The 16,388-nt window shown below is 38.4% G+C and overlaps 1 protein-coding gene across 12 annotated transcripts in view; it reads left to right on the top strand.

The window, feature by feature from the left end:
- The window catches only part of Ssbp2 (single stranded DNA binding protein 2), a 236,712-nt gene that overhangs the window by 207,102 nt on the left and 13,222 nt on the right, over window positions 1-16,388 (top strand). For 8 of the 12 annotated variants that reach the window (XM_029468160.2, XM_029468156.2, XM_085830914.1 and 5 more), the window contains 4 exons: window positions 3,876-3,967; window positions 9,377-9,425; window positions 12,876-12,911; window positions 14,533-14,587. In XM_029468160.2, the coding sequence (XP_029324020.1) occupies window positions 3,876-3,967; window positions 9,377-9,425; window positions 12,876-12,911; window positions 14,533-14,587 (232 nt within the window). The remainder of the gene's footprint in view (window positions 1-3,875; window positions 3,968-9,376; window positions 9,426-12,875; window positions 12,912-14,532; window positions 14,588-16,388) is intronic. The other 4 variants (XM_029468161.2, XM_021180034.2, XM_085830913.1 and 1 more) reach the window with 1 other exon arrangement.

Below are 16,388 nucleotides of genomic sequence, written 5' to 3'. Positions count from 1 at the left end.
ACCTCAGAAACCATAAATTAAACAATAACCCAATTAATTAAAATAATAAAAAAATACTATACATTTAAACAAAAACAAGTGCTCATGCTAGGATAGGAGATAAAATTGATGTAAAAATCGTTTGGAATCGCAGGAGTCTCATGACATAATCTCTGCATATCAAACCTGTCAGGTAAAATGTGTGAAAAAAAAAAAACAACTTCATTTCCTGAAAGATAATGAAAAATAATTCCTACAATAGGCATTTTACCATGTAGCTGCCACCCAAGGGTAGACTGCCCCATCCCTTATACCTGTAGTATAGAAACAGGCTCACAGATACATTTGTTTTGTTTGAGACAGGGTCTCACTATATACCTTCTGTAGACCAGACTGACCTTGAACTTACAGAGTTCCTTCTGTCTCTCTCTAGAGTGCTAGGATAAAGGCTTGTGCTATTGATCAGTCCCCGTAATTTTTCCCTAAATATGACTTCTGTGGTTTTTGACCTTAAGGTATGTATAGTAAAGAGAGATAGTCATTTCTGGGAGCAACTGAAGAGTGAAACAAAGAACTATACTTAGCGTAATGGACCTTGCGTCCTGTGAGGTAAACAAGTCCACACAGGCACAGTGGCAGTGTGGTTAATGTGTAGTGTGTGGCTGAAGACAGAAACACTTAGCCCAAGTCAAGGCATATTTATAATCAGTTTCCATCCAAGGACAGCAGCAGAAAATGATTTTAAATTTAGCTTCAGCAGAAAAGCAAAATTATTTCATTAGATAAAATACCTTCTGATACTGTATTTGAAATAACTTTCTCCTCTGTTTCTATGAGTTATGTAGCTAGCCTATGTCCTTAAACTCAGCAAGATCTGTGGGATTAATGGAAATAGTCACTTAAATTATATAGCTATTTCAGTTTTCACTAGAATTTTGAAGTGTAAGTAAGGTACATACAAGGCAGATTTAAAAATCAGATCGTTGGGGTAGATAAATGTGAAATGAGAATGTATAACTCACAGATAGAGTGAACAAATTCCATACAGCTAAATACAACCTAAAATGTGAAGTTCAGCTTACTACAGGATAAAACTTCCTAATACTTAAACTGTCCAATCAAGAAAAGACATGTTAAAGGTTCCAAGCAGTCAGAGTCTGAACTCCATTGTGTGAGGAGCAGTAGAGGAGAGATTAGACCAGATGGAAGAGTATGAATGCCATCAGCTTTAAGTGTGCTCGTCCCTCCCTCTCTGCCTGGGGTAAAGCACATGGAACGCCTTTTGTTATTCTTTCTTTTCTTCTTGATCATTTTGTGATTTAGAATAGCATTCACAAAATGAAAATATTTTTTATCTATAAATCATGTATTATATTGGATAATCTCTTGCTTCCTATTCAGTTTAATTAGCTCATCATTTATTGAAGGCCTACAGTGTGTCAGACATTTGACTTGACTGTTGAGTATAAAAAGGTTACTGAAATAGGATTTCTGTTTTCAAGGTACATACTATTCAGCAGGAAATAGAGCTGCACTTAGAAAGGCTATGATCTAATACTAAACGCCTAGAAAACAAAGTATGTCCCCTGTGCAGTTGGTCGAGGAGCCGTCACATGAGCAGAGAAATGGTGCTTTAGAGCTGAGGAAACCTGGGGCATGAGGGAAAGGGTACAGTTATGTTTTATTAACATCCATGAAAAAAATAACAGCTACAGTTTTTAAGTAGCAAGTGCCATATTTTAATTCATTGAACACTCTGGTAATTTATATCTCATTTTATTCTACCAAAAGTCTACGTGGAAATTAATATTATTGACACACAGGTAAGGAAATAGGTTAAGAGACTCAGTTGCTCATGTAAAAGAGTTGCTACCCGTATTTCCTGAACTCCAGAGGCAGAAGCAGGACTGTCTCAAGCCCAAGGCCAACTGGACTGTGTAGGAAGACCCTGTGTCACAAAGGCAGAGTGGCGGAGAGTCCATCGTGCTATGGCAGTGGAGATGCAAGCTAATGTATTCCTATGCCCAGAGCTCCAAGGAACATCCATGAATGTTCACTTTCCTAAATCTCACAGATGAGGAGAAAGGTGCAGACTTCCCTGGGAGGTGCCCATGCCTGACTTTACCACACGCATGTGGCTCCAAAATCCTTTGCTGATTCTAATCCCTACTATCTCTATGCTTGACCCAAATTAGCTGGCCTTCTAACTGAAGGCTGGTATGGTTAGAAATGATTCCCTACTGCTTACGCACCTGAGTGCAAGCTCCTGGCAGTGAAGGCAGATGAGCAGCAGGAGGAGCACTAGGCAGGCAGCTGAGTGATGCCGTGGACCTAGAGTTAGCCAGCTTCCTCATTGATTCATCTCCTTGTCCTCTTAACACCTCCTCCAAGGTGTTCCTGCAGGATGAGTTAACATGGTTATGAAAGTGTAGCTTCTTTAATTTGGAAAATCCAGTAGGCTAGAGATTCAACTAGGAGAAGTTGAACATGTAGGAAATGAAAGCAGAAAGCATAGCTGAGGCTGGGCTGTGAAGAGCTTACAGGGACACATTGAGGAGTTTGGGTTTATTTGACAGATGATCTGGGTCATTGTAACTCTTAAGTGACATGGGTAATACTGTGATTAAAAAACAATGCCTGGGGAAGTAAACAGAATATACTGGGGAGAAAACCCCAGCTAAGATAATGCAGCAGCCTTCCCACTGAAGGGGAGCCCCTTGTCAGCTTTCACTACTGTGGCAGAGGACCAAGTAGGACACTTATAAGAAGGAAAAGCCATCAAAGAATTTCTGGAAACTTGTAGCATGGACTGTGATTGAGCAGGTGATGCTAAAGGCCCGTGGAACAGTAAACACACAGTTCAGCCGCAGCGGGTGGCGGTGTGTTCTTCTGTGTGTGTGCATTGCACATGAGCAGCAGCCAGGCAGAACCAGCACTGCCAACCTGAGCATAGTCTAGGAACTTAGTGACACATGATAAAGTAGATTAAAAATCCTAAGGGAAAAGCAGTATTTGGACAGATTGTAGCAGATAAATTACCTATGGATGTGCAGTAATCGAAAGTAATACTGTAACTAAAACTTAAGGAAAAGCAATATTTAAACTATGATCAAAACTGAAGAAGCCAGCAATGTAGCTGGAATAGAATGGTCAAAAGAGGAAGATTAGCATCAGGAAACCAAACGTGGAAGTCACTGACTGTGTCAAATGTGTTGACATGTTAACATGAAAAGTCGCATTTAACCTTTATTATCAACTAAAGTAAGCTAGCATAAAATATGATGTGCTTATGAAAGACTTTGAACTGCCTTTCTTCTCCTTTAATGCACACAGTAGGTATTGCCTCAGATTTATTGGGTCACATAAGTCATACATGAATATTTCCAGTATGTTTTAGTTCTCAGTTCGGTGTTTGTAAGGAGTGCATTTCCATGTTGGATATCTTACTCTAAATAGAAGCTTATAGTCAGCATTCTTGGGTTGGGTTTACCTGTTGTATTTCCTTTCAGACTTTGTGAAATTTTTCTTATCTAATAGTTTCAAACCTACTGAATTAATAATTTATCTAAAAAATTAATTTTGGACTTATGAGATGTTTATTTGAAAAAGTGACTAATGTACAGATATTAGATAACTAATAAAGATATGCTAAATGTTATAATTTTGATCATGCGTTAATCATTCAACATGATCCAGTGATTTCCTGTATTGATAGATCTTTTAAGTGGCATTGACCAAAGTAGTTGTGTTAAAATAGAAGCAAAAATACAAGAGTGGACCCCTTCAGAGAATGAATTGCACAGGCCTTGTCCAGTCAGGACTTGCCTAGGGAAGTCATTAACCTGCTCTCCTTTCTTTCCCCCTCCTTTTGGTTTTGTTTTTTTGTTTTGTGGTAGTCTGACCCTTGGTTATCATTACAGAACTATGGAGGTGCAATGCGACCCCCACTGAATGCTTTAGGTGGCCCTGGAATGCCTGGAATGAACATGTAAGCAAAAGCTTATTACTCTGTGTAGTGACTGTCCTGTCCTCTGAAGTTATATGCGTCTGTTAAGCAGCTCGAAGAACCAGTGTCTTTCACCGAGACTTGAGTGTGTGGGTTTTGCTTTATTTTCATGACTTACTATCATGTTTTCTCTTCCGATGCAACTTTCAATTGTTTTTTGTACTTTAGGTACCATAATCCACAACATTTAGCCTGTTGCTTTTTAAAAATTATGTATAGATTCACATAGAATCTATATAAACACTGTGAAGAAATGCAGACACCTGAACTGTGTACTAACTCTACAGAAGTTGATACTTGAAGATTTTATTTATGTTAATCAGTTCCTTGTGGTAGCCGGCAGTACAGTTAGTAAGTCTTATAAACATATGTCTATGTTTGTGTCATGGGAGCCACTTTTATCACAAAAGAATTCCTGGGTTGTTGTCCTCTGTGTTGAAGAACTAATCACAGCCCAGAGTTGAGTCTCTTTGAAAACCCACGGTGTGGGTGCCTGGGGGATGCTCACTGAACTTGTTTGTTTTACAGCAGGATCCTTTCTAGTCCAAAAAGAGGAGTGGGTGTCTGTTGCAATGCAATTTGTAAGGCATTTTTATTTCTTTTGCATTCTTCAGCCTTCCCTCAAAGGCCTGTATATAGTAATCTTATTAATGATTTTTATGAATTCACCAGAGGACCAGAGAATCACCAAGGGGATGTAGCCTCAGAAGTGGCTAGTGTGCTCCATGCAGGCTTGTGAGCTTCTCCTCAACTTCACTTCCCAGCTGCCTGCTTTTAGCTCCTTACATATTAAATGAAACAACCCTGCTATCATCTGGTGACATGAAGACACACTGTGAAATAAGCTCTTTTGATGTATGCAGGGTTTTTTTAAGCTTCTGAAACCATTTTCATAGGATGCAATTTTTACTAAAACTGAAAATAGGTTAATAAGTGGATACCAGGCAGACTCAAAACTAACAGGACAGGGAGAAAAGTAGGTCAGATTTCCCTCCAATACTTTCACTTTTGTAATAAAAATGGATAGATATGAAGTCTGGCTCTTGTTGAACTCCTCAAAGGCTCACTCTTTTATTAGTGGTTGCTATAGAAAGATTGGACGATATTTTGTGCTTATGTCAAAGCTACAGCTCTTAACAGTAGGCCAGAGGAATATATCAAACTTAATTTAGATTCTCAAGTTAAAAGTCAATACAATATACTTTAATAAAATTTGAATAGTATGATCAGCCAGGTTGTTGCAACTGATAAGAACATATCTAATACAGTTTGGTGTAGTACTCAGCTTTATAGCTAACTGCTTAGCCAACTTGAGATAAACTGGGCTTGCTGGTGCATAGTGACTTGAGAGACTCAATTACTAAAATGATCTAGTTTCTCCCCATATATGTGCTTTTGTGTTCACATGTGAATATTCTTTAATTCCATGTGCTTTCAAAACTAAAAATATGGCTGAAACTCTTAGTAGGAATTTTTTAGGGCTATGTGGACTTCTTAAGTAGTTTTGATAGTTTGAAATTATTTCTCTTATGTAAGGTTTTATCGCTCTTAAAGAGTATGAAGTCTTATAAGCTTATTCCATGTTTTTTTTTACTATTCTCTTTTATTTTGGAGTCTTGTTTTTTGTTTTTTTTTGTTTTTTTCATTTTTAGTAAACTAGGATTCTCTGAGACAATGAAAAATACATACACATATTTAGGCATAATAAATATTTTTCTCTAGCATGGAAGCTTGTAATTAATGAAGTTCTAATCAGAGAAGGTAATCATTGCATTGCTGTTATCTCCTAGAAAACTCAAAGATAGACTAAAACAGAAAAATACAAGGTATATTCATTATACTCATAAGCTGAATTAAAATTCACATCCTTACTTATCTTTAAATATGTGACACACACACCCCCACCCCATTTTTCAAATGGAATCTAAGGCTTTCTTCATGCCATTTTAAAAGAAAAACGAGAAAACCCCGTTGGACACTTAAAACTTGGAAGATAAGGTATGGTGTCCCCTACTTGCCACTCCACACTTACCATGACAATATAATCACAGTGCAACAGCCAGTGCTTGGCAGCCGGGGCTCCCAAGGAGTGCGTGCTATGCTCTAGCCTGCCCCGTAGCTGCGAGGGTCCAGAGGGACTGATTTAAGTGAGTGAGTTTCATAAGAGAATTGTCTTCTTGATAGTCATGACTCCTATGGTCCATCAAAATAGACACTTATCACGGATCCCAAGAATCCTTTACATTTCCTTTTCTCTTTGCTTTTAAACAAGGCTCATCTGCCCGACTTTGATTCAAATACTGTCTGTGAGACGCTGCGTTAGCCGCTTGATGGGCCGACTGGCTTCACAGCAAGTGGAGATTACTCGCTTACTTAGTTGTTCTTCAAAACCACGAGGCGTTTGATTTTAGCACTCTCTGTGCATTTATTTATTTTAGTGCATTTATATGAGTTCATATGTAATTCCTATGATATGAAATTTAATATGAAATGCAGCATTCTGGAACTAGATTAATATAAGCAGTTGAAATGATGTTCTTTATAAGAAATATAGCAGTGAACTGATGTTATTTAATTCTCCTTTTTTTTTTTTTTTCTTTTTCTTTTTTTAGAGAAAGGATTTCTCTGTGGAGCCCTGGCTGTCCTGGAACTCACCTTATAGATGAGGCTAGGCCCAGACTTACAGAGATCCACCTGCCTCTGCCTTCCAAGTGCTGGGACCTTGGATGGATGGGCACCATTGCACCTAGCAATTTTTTTTCTTTTTAAAGAAATAATTTATGTTATTTAATTAAATTAAAATTCTGACTTAAAGATTTATTTATTTTCTACATATGAATACACTGTTGCTGTCTTTACAAAAAGGGCATCAGATCCCATTATAGATGGTTGTGAGCCACCATGTGGTTGCTGGGAATTGAACTCAGGACCTCTGGAAGAGCAGCTAGTGTTCTTAACTGATAAGCCATTTCTCCAGCCCTTTTAGACATATTTTAAATTAAATATTTTATATATCTTATTCATAAGTTTTTTTTTTAAATGCATTGATTTTGATGAACATGCTACAGAATGTAAGTGAAGGTCAGAGGTGGGTCCTGGGGAGTGGAGCTTGAGCCAGGAGGGAGGCTCGGCAGCAAGCACCTTTCTTTACCTGCTGAGCCATGTTGTGAGCCTGACTCATGCAGCCTTAATTGGTCGTATTTAAAGTTGTGAGATCACTAACTATATATCGTCATAGCACTAAACTTTTCTATGGTTTGAATATTTTCTAGAATGTCTTAAGACAATTATTTCCCAGTTTCTTCATTATATTTTATTTTGCATCAGACACACTATGTGACTACACCTCCCTACTCAGATGTCTTACTTGATAAACGTGCATCCTGTTTTCCATCATTTTATGTCTATCTGGACACTGAATCCTATATGTAAATCATCTTTCAGAAGTGTTCAGTAATCAATTATAAACCTGTCACACCTTTGTCCTTATCATCAGTATCACCTCAGGAGAGATTCCACTTGGAGCATTTGGAATAGAGCCTAAGGAGGGATTTAAACCCTTTCCCTCTATTTACACTCCCAGGGAATACCAAGCTCAAACTAAGGTAGTTGTAAGGATTCCAAGCAAACGTTACTGATATAAGTAACTTGGACATTGTTTTTATTTAATGTTTATTACTTTAGATTTAAGATACCTAGATTCAAGGTACTTTTTTTTTTCATTTTTCAATTAGATATTTTCTTCATTTACATTTCAAATGCTATCCCGAAAGTCCTCTATACCCTTCCCCCGCCCTGCTCCCCAACCCAACCACTCTTGCTGCCTGGCCCTGACATTCCCCTGTACTGGGGCATATGATCTTAGCAAGACCAAGGGCCTCTCCTTCCGTTGATGACCGACTAGGCCATCCTCTGCTCCATATGCAATGTTTACATTTCAGATGTTATCGCCTTCCTGAGTTCCCCCTCCATAACCTCTCACCCCATTCCAACCCTTCCCTTTGCTCCTCCACCGACCCATCCACTCCCATGTCACCATTCTAGCATTCCCCTTCTCTAGGTCATCAAACCTCCACAGGACCAAGGGCCTCCCCTCCCACTGATGCTAGATGAGGCAGTACTATGCTACATATGTAGCAGGAACCATGGACTGGCCCTTGTGTATTCTTTGTTTGGTGGCTTAGTCCCTGGGAGTTCTGAGAGGTCAAGTTAATTGGTATTGTTGGTCTTCCTATGGAGCTGCAATCCCCTTCAGCTCCTTCAGTCCTTCCCCTAACTCTTCCATTTGGATGCCCAGGCTCAGCCCAATGGTTGACTGTGAGTATCTGCATCTGTCTAAGTCAGGTGCTGGCAGAACCCCTCAGTGGAGGCTGAAGGGAAGTCCAAACAAAGGATGTTTTTAAAATGGAATATTACACTGCCTTAGTGATTAGTGACTCTAAAGAGAATTTTCAGTAACCTAATAAAATAAGGGAAGTTGAAAATAGTCTACTTTTCATAAGACAATATTTATTCAAATGTGCTTAACACCACGGCCCAGGTATATGAATTTGATTTAATTGGGCATTAATTTTGTTTATATAGTATAAAATATAAAACATTCTCTTGATTCTAAAATAAAGCAATATATTGGCATAGAATATCTCCTTTCATTTTAAGACTTCCTCTATTATCTTCAACTAAAATTATGAAATTATGAATTTTAAATCAATAACATTGATAAGCTATAATCTAAGTTTATATATTATATATCATATACTATATATTATAATAACAAATTTATAGAGCTATAATATAGAGCATGCCCATTTGAATCCTCCATCCTTCTCTGGCAGATGATGGTACCCATGGCTTAGTAACTCAGTGGAGCCACATATGAGAGTGGTATTGGCAGTGAGACTAATGCCAGACTCAGTGCTTCCCAGGACTAAGTCACCATGAGCACTAGAGGATACATTTCCATATAAGACTATTTCATAGAAGGACACAAGTTTACGTATTGCTTATTTGTATTTAAGAGTGTCATTTATGTAGATATTTTACAAATGGTTTCATTTGAGTGATACACAGGTAGCCCATACTGATTGAGTTATTTTTAACTGTATTTGATCCCTTTTGCTCTAAAACTGCTAAAGATTATTTAGGAGCATATATAGTCTAGTATAGGTGGCTTCCATTTTGTTTATAAAAATAAACAATATTAAACTAACTTTACATGAAACTGTTTTCTGGAGTAATACTATTTTTGCATTCAAGGAAAACCCACAAAGATGACTAGAGTGATATCTGAGCTTAACTCTCATGGTACATGGTAACTATGTTACAAACAGTACTGTCTGCTGTGGAGCCACTGAGGCTCAGGTCGAATTAATCTGTCATATCGTTTTGTAGGGGTCCAGGTGGTGGTAGACCTTGGCCAAACCCAACAAATGCGAATTCAGTGAGTATACCTATTTTGCACTTTGTAACGTTTAGCAGTGAAAAGCCTGCTCCTCTGGAGAGCTCCACAGTCTGCTATCTTACGCATTTAAAGTAGTTGCTCCAAAAGCAGTTTTGTTTATATTCTTTGAGAAAAAAGTGAGTCTTATTTTTGAAATTATGTATTTGTAAATTTCATTACGCAAATGTGTGTTTTATGTCACCTTTTCAAAATTTCAGTTGGATTTTCAAAAGTAAAGGTAGAAATAGTGAGCATACTACAGTAGTTTGTGCCTCCTCCTGGGCCCACACAACCCAAGTCAAGTCAAAATAAGGGAAGTGCCGTTAACTGGAAAGTATGAAAGGGGTTATAGAACAAGGACTTGTCACGACACCGCATCGTTTGCACAGCGTTATATTATCAGCTTACTGATTTGACAGGGGAAGGAGGAGGAAACCTTTTTAAGGAAAATAAGTGATTGACCATAAGGAAAATACAGTACAAGCTTTTTTAATTAAAAAAAAAAAACCTAAAACCTGGTTCCTGCTTTCTACTGGCATAATGCATGATGCCGTCCTCACCATCAGTACTTACAGGGTCATTGAATCCGTTCCTTCTTGAGAAACTAGAATGACACCAGTCATCTTAAAAGGAGAAGTTACCGCTTTAGCCTTTATTCAAACCACTACAATCGTGAGTACTACGGTGCAGAATTCCTTTCTAGCTTAGTCATGCAACATATTTGACCCTTAATTTTCTTATCAGCTCTTTGTAGTTAAATGATTCTGGCCCTCTAGCTCTGTGATCTTACTTATTATCTGGGTCTTACTTTAACATGTTTTAAAATATTTATTATATATGTATTTATATAATACTTATATAATAAAATAAATGTATATATAGCATTGTGTGCGCTCATGCTCATGCTTGCCTGAGTGTATGTAAGAGCACCACAGGAGCCCATGGAATTCAAAAGCACTAATAGGACCCTCTGGAACTGGGGTTATGACACCATTTGCCAGTGAACGTGAAACAGCTCTCAGTTCTCCAATCCTGCTTATTGAGGTTGACAACTCCCTTTGCCAGGTCTTAGCTGAGATTTTGCACTGGTCTACTTGATTCATTTTGCCTAGTTCCCATAGAGTCACATTACTGAAGCATGCATCCAAACACCATAAAACCTCTTATTTCCTATAGCATAGTCATTCCTGGTCCAATCACGTGGTCTTATCATTAATTACGCAGTCTGTAAGTCTTACAGTGTAACAGCCATAAAAAAATATTTTTTTTTAGAAATCCATAGCATTCCCCGATTATACTGTGCACTCTCTCATTCCCTTTCCTTCCTTTGGCTTGCCTTATCTTCCCTCATCTACACCTTCTTCCTGTGTACCCAGATTTACCACTACACTCCCATGGTATTTCTGTCTTTTGATGTAATGTATGTTTTTGTATTATACTATTAGATCCTTCTAACAACTCTCAAAAAGTACAGGCTCAGCTATGTGCCAGGGATAGGAGCCCAAATGCTGATTTAGAGTCAGAAAACCCAAGAACCATTTGGTGACGTGAAATCTGACAAATGAGAACAGTTATACCAAAGAAGTAGGTAAATACAGCCCAAGAGTTCTTCTTCCTCATCTCTAAAAACGACCGACAAGGTTCCTGTGCACATCTCTGGCACATCAGGACTTCTGCAAAGGCTGAACCAGAAGATGTGACGATGTCAGTGCAGAGCAGTCGCGTGCTGCAGTGCGGTTGTACTTGTGATCTTACCAGCCTTGTTCCTCACCTTCCTCTAGGAAATCTTGTTGTAAAACAGAAGGCAACTATGGCGGCGGCCGGGGGGGTGGGGGGTGGGCGGGGAGGGGGTGTCAAAGAAATAGGAACCAGTTTCCTAATCGTTAGAAGAATGGATCTAAGAGACTTTAGAGGTGAATAAACTGCAGGCTATAGGAGAATGCAGAGGGAGTTTTGTTATAAACTAACAAAGAAATAATTAACTAAGAACCAGAAGTGTAATGAAAAATAATCTGACATGAATACAGGATAAGTTTTAAAGCATGAATAGCAAGAAAGATGTCAGGCAAAGGAATTGTCCAAATCTTAGTACAAAGATTCTGAACTCTCAAAAAGGGAAGAGAAATAGTGAAAAAAGTTCAGGAATGTAATATATTGGGAGTAACAAAGAGCTAAAAGATGATTAGATTGTGTCTTGCAACTTTAACTTTGTAAGAAAGGTGTTAAACAAATCAGAGAAGGAAAACACTGGCCATTCTTGAAGACACAGGGAGAAGACATTCATCCTAGGAACTGACAGGGTGTTAGCCCCGCACACTGGCAAATGTTTGCATTTAAACACAATGGAATTAAAGAGTTTGGGTAGATCATGAACTGAAAGAGGCACATAAAACCAAAGTAAAGTATTTAGCAAATTAAGTTCAAGGTCAATGCTGTGAGAGACCTTGGTACTCAGGGGAAGTAAGCCCCTTCCCGACTACTGACTGGGCCTACAGTAGCACTGTGGTGTGTTGGACTCAACCCCACAGTCAAGTAGAGGCTCTGGTGACATGTGGTTTGTGCTTGCAGAAAGCAAGGACACTAAAGTCATAGTTCCAAAAAATCATCAAATACTTTAAAGGGAATTACCGTTTATATACTTCCTTATTTATGACTTTACACTAGTGTGGTGGTATGGCAAGGTAGGGGACTATTCAGAGTACACGGCTCCCTTCACCACTCAGATCTTACTCTGGCCTTGACTAGCTCATTCCAGGGAGACACATCATTGTCTGTTCTTAGAATAAAGCATATGGGCTGCATCATGCCAGTGAGCTAGCGGGCTTGTTGAAAAGGAAATGTCTAACTATACATACCTATGACACCTACACTTAGGGGTTTATTTTAGGGTACATTTTTAATTCTTCACTTGTGTCATCAGAGTGTTAGGGATTAAAACCATCTCATATCCAGAAAAGAGCCTCTTGTTTGGACTTGATCCTCATAAATTCTCAGTCTTTGGACATCAAATTCCTTTGAATTTATTGCATCAATATTAACTAAGTGAAGAATGTAAGAATTCACATGTACTGTGTGAAAGTAGCAGTAAGTTTCACCTGCACAGGATACTAATCTGAGATTCCCTGGCTTTAGCTGTATGAGTATATAATCTTTCTATTTATAGAATATCTCATTAGTATCACCCAGTGGAAACAACTGACCTAAGCCAATATAATTTGAAGCTATCGTTTTGAATTCCTCTTGAGTGAAATCTACATTTTCTTGTGCATTCAATATAATATTATAGTGGCTTGGATTTTTTTTTGGCACTTACACATATACAACTTCCTTTGTGTTTTATTATACTTTTTGATTCATTTTTAATGTGATAAAGAGAAGTCAATTCATTTTATTCAATCTCATGTGGTCACATGAATCAAAATATTTGTCTCTGTCCTGCTCATGTTCCAGATACCCTACTCCTCAGCGTCTCCTGGGAATTACGTAGTAAGTACATTTGGGTTTGTTTGCTCAGAAGAATTGATGTTACATTTTATTTGAGCAGTGAAATTGGTGCCCAGATGTTAAGAAGAGCCCTGTGTATTGACCAAGAAGTGAACATCTTGAGTTGTTGCATATGCCAACCACAATACATATGTTGATGTTCATTAAGGAAACAGTTACCAGTCTGGCTGGAATTGCCTTCAGTTCTCTGCTTTACTTTGGCATATGTTTCTGGAAGCTACTACAATACTCTATCCAATCATCAAGAGAGCCATTCCCAGTATTACAGTGATCCGCTTGATCGCAGTTCTCCACAAGCATAGTGCACACACTCCTCCCCAGCTCCACTCACCACACATGAAGGCTAAGAAAACATAAAAAGCTATCCCAACAACAAAGTGGATTAGACTGGAGAATAAAGAAATAATTTGGAAGGATCTTTTAGGTTTTTTTTTTTCTATTCCTAGAGATTGAAAAAAACAAAACAAAACTATTTCCTTGTTACCATCTATACATGTTAACTTTTCTCAATAATTCATGTAAACCTGAAGCCAGGTTTTGGACCTCCTCTTTTAAAGTCACAATGACCCTTTGGCCATCACCCCTTTTAAGTTCCTTGTTACATCTGAAGGATAGCATAAGGGAAAAGTTATTTTACAAAAAATATTAACAGATGCCAAGATGCAATGATAAAGTAGGAAGCCTTTCCAAGGGTAATTTCCAGAGGTGATGTGCAGCGAGAGTGCTGTAAATAGGAATGCACAGAAGAAAGTTAGTGAGCCGTTTACCCTGCAGAAATACTACTTTATTACCGTAGATAAAAGTGCGTGCCACTCTGAGCCTGTGCTCTTAGTGCTCAGGGTTCCCCTAAGCTACCCAAGCCATAGTCCAATTTTTGCTACCATTTGTATGAAACAACAGAAAAGGAAGAAGGGAGGTATGGAGGGAGAGAGGGAAGGGATGGATTCTAAAACTCGTTACCTAAACTGTGCCCGCAGTTGTCAGAATTCCCACAGCTCTGCCAGTGCAGCTCTGCCAGTGCAGCTCTGCCAGTGCCTGCCTATGCACTTGGCTATGGAGCTGCAGCCTCCCCTCCGGCTTTGGTTAGGGTGAGGAGCGTGTCCCATTTCCCACTGAAGTGATGCTGTACCATGTTGACCCAAAGCTGAGAGAACAGAAACAGCAGCAGCGGGTTGATAATGTCTAAATGGGCATCTCTTCACACTCTGTGTGAATGAATGCCTTGCTAGCTTTAGTAAGTTCCAGTGACACAAAATGTAAGAATATGATAACAAAGTACAAGGATATTATTTGTAGTTTGTTGATTTGTAAAGGCCCTATTAAGTACTTTCTCCTTAACCTCATTACAGGTGATGTGATTAAGTCATGAATAACAAACCAGTGTTACAGGCTCATTGTTTTTGGAAACTTGTCAAAACAGTCTCAACATAGTTAAGCTAAATTATGTTTTGCATAAATTGAGATGATTGTGCATCAAGAAAATAAATTACAGAGGAAATATAGTTGCTTTGTTTTTAAATTTGGCTTATTATAGAGATAAGTATAACCTTTTTCTGTCTTATGTTGTTTAATGAAATGCTTTATTTTTACTGTAATTATTTAGGGTCCTCCAGGAGGTGGAGGACCACCAGGAACACCCATCATGCCTAGTCCAGCAGGTACTGTAATTCAAACTAGCTACATGGACATTTGACTCCTAGGGTAAAACCAGAGTATAGAAATTGTTTTTGAATAAACTTGGGAATTTTCATTGTCTCCACATGATTAAAAATAATACGGGGTGTGGGGGGTGAGGAGGCAAGTAGGAAGCTATCTAGTTCTTTCCCCTCCCTTTTTTTTTAAACTAATCATTCCATTTGTTTACATCTCAAATGATATCCCACTTCCAGTTACCCCTCCATCAACCCCACAGCCCACATCCACCCTCCCCTCCCCCTTGCCTCTATGAGAGTTGTTCCCTACAGCTTTGCTATACAGTTAACTGATACACAGTTAAACCACCTTTCATTCCTATCCTAGCATTAGTGAAATTATTAAATTTCTAATAAATTAAGGCTTTCAGTGTTTCTTGGTTTTAAAACAGGTAAGAAATGTTTATAGTTGAGAATAATTTTAGTATGACCCACTGTAATGTCAAATGTTCTTAAATATTTAGATTTAACTCTAAGATATACAGAAGTTTAAAAGTCTTTTGTTAATAATGCAAGTAAATAATTTCCTGTTTTATATTTTTTATTTAAAGCCAAATTTAGTAATACAAAATGTTACCTTGACCTTACTGGTTTCTCTCTTCCCATAAACATGTTATCATCTCTAACTTCAAACTGTCCACATTGAAAATGAAGCAGAATCCATCCGAGACGAAATGGCATGGCTGATCTCCTCCCCTGCATTTCACTCTGATTTGGGGATGTTAATGTGTGATTTATGAAGTTAGCGTGGTCTTGGTGTTTGTGTCTCTACAGACTAGAGCCTAGCTTCAAGCCACACTGAGCATAGCCGGTGATGAGTAACCTGATCCCCTTTCCATCTTGCCAGCTTTGTTTGCATACTTGTTTAGACTCATCCTTTAATGATGAGCTGGTCCTCTGCCCTAAGATACACTTTATTGTAAAGCTCGCCCATGAATCCAAAGGAACCAGGCATTTCCTAGAAAACCGTCCTTACTCCTTTGATGATTTCCTATCTTTTGAATGAAATTACATGTTTAATTAGTCTTAAAGTGATAAATTCATTTCTTAAATATTTAAATTTGAAATCCATTTTTTCTTCACCAAAAGTAAGGATAAAATCCATTTAAAATTTTCATATATTTAAAAAGAAATCTAAAATTTTCTAAAATATGATAGAACTCTTTAGACAGATTAAATCTAATTTGTTGTCTGAGGCACACAGCTAAGTAAGACACAGTTCCTTTCTTTCCTATGGACTCTTGATGACCAGTTGTGAACAGAAGACAAGACTAGCAGAGCATTAACTGATGCAAGCAAGCTGCATTTCCTTGGCTGGAGAGCATGTATACTCAGATACATGCTCAGGGGAAAGAAAACTCATACTAGAAATAGCATTTGAGGGGCTGGAGAGATGGCTCAGTGCTTAAGAGCAATGGCTGCTCTTCCAGAGGTCCTGAGTTCAATTCCCAGCACCCACGTGGTAACTGAATTAAGAGCATCTGTAAAGGGATCTGATGCCCTCTTCTGGCCTGCAGGTGTACTTGCAGACAGAGCACTCATTTAAAAAAAAAAACAAATAGATTTTTAAAAAGAGAAAGAAAAGAAATAGCACTTGTCATGGGTGTTGGTAATTTTCAGTAGGTGACAGTGGGTGAGAAGATGCTCAGCAGCAATAAAAATGGGAAGGTGTGCAAGGCAGGTAATGGGCAAGAAAGAACAAGTTAGAGCCACAGAAATAGGTGTGACCTCACTTTGTATTCAAAACCAAGTCAGCGTGAGGGGCTGC

Source organism: Mus caroli, unplaced genomic scaffold (assembly GCF_978045245.1).
Source record: "Mus caroli unplaced genomic scaffold, Mus_caroli_1 scaffold_15, whole genome shotgun sequence".
Classification (NCBI taxonomy): domain Eukaryota; kingdom Metazoa; phylum Chordata; class Mammalia; order Rodentia; family Muridae; genus Mus; species Mus caroli.
The sequence above is the reverse complement of the archived record's forward strand: the minus strand, read 5'-3'. Positions and strand labels throughout refer to the sequence as shown.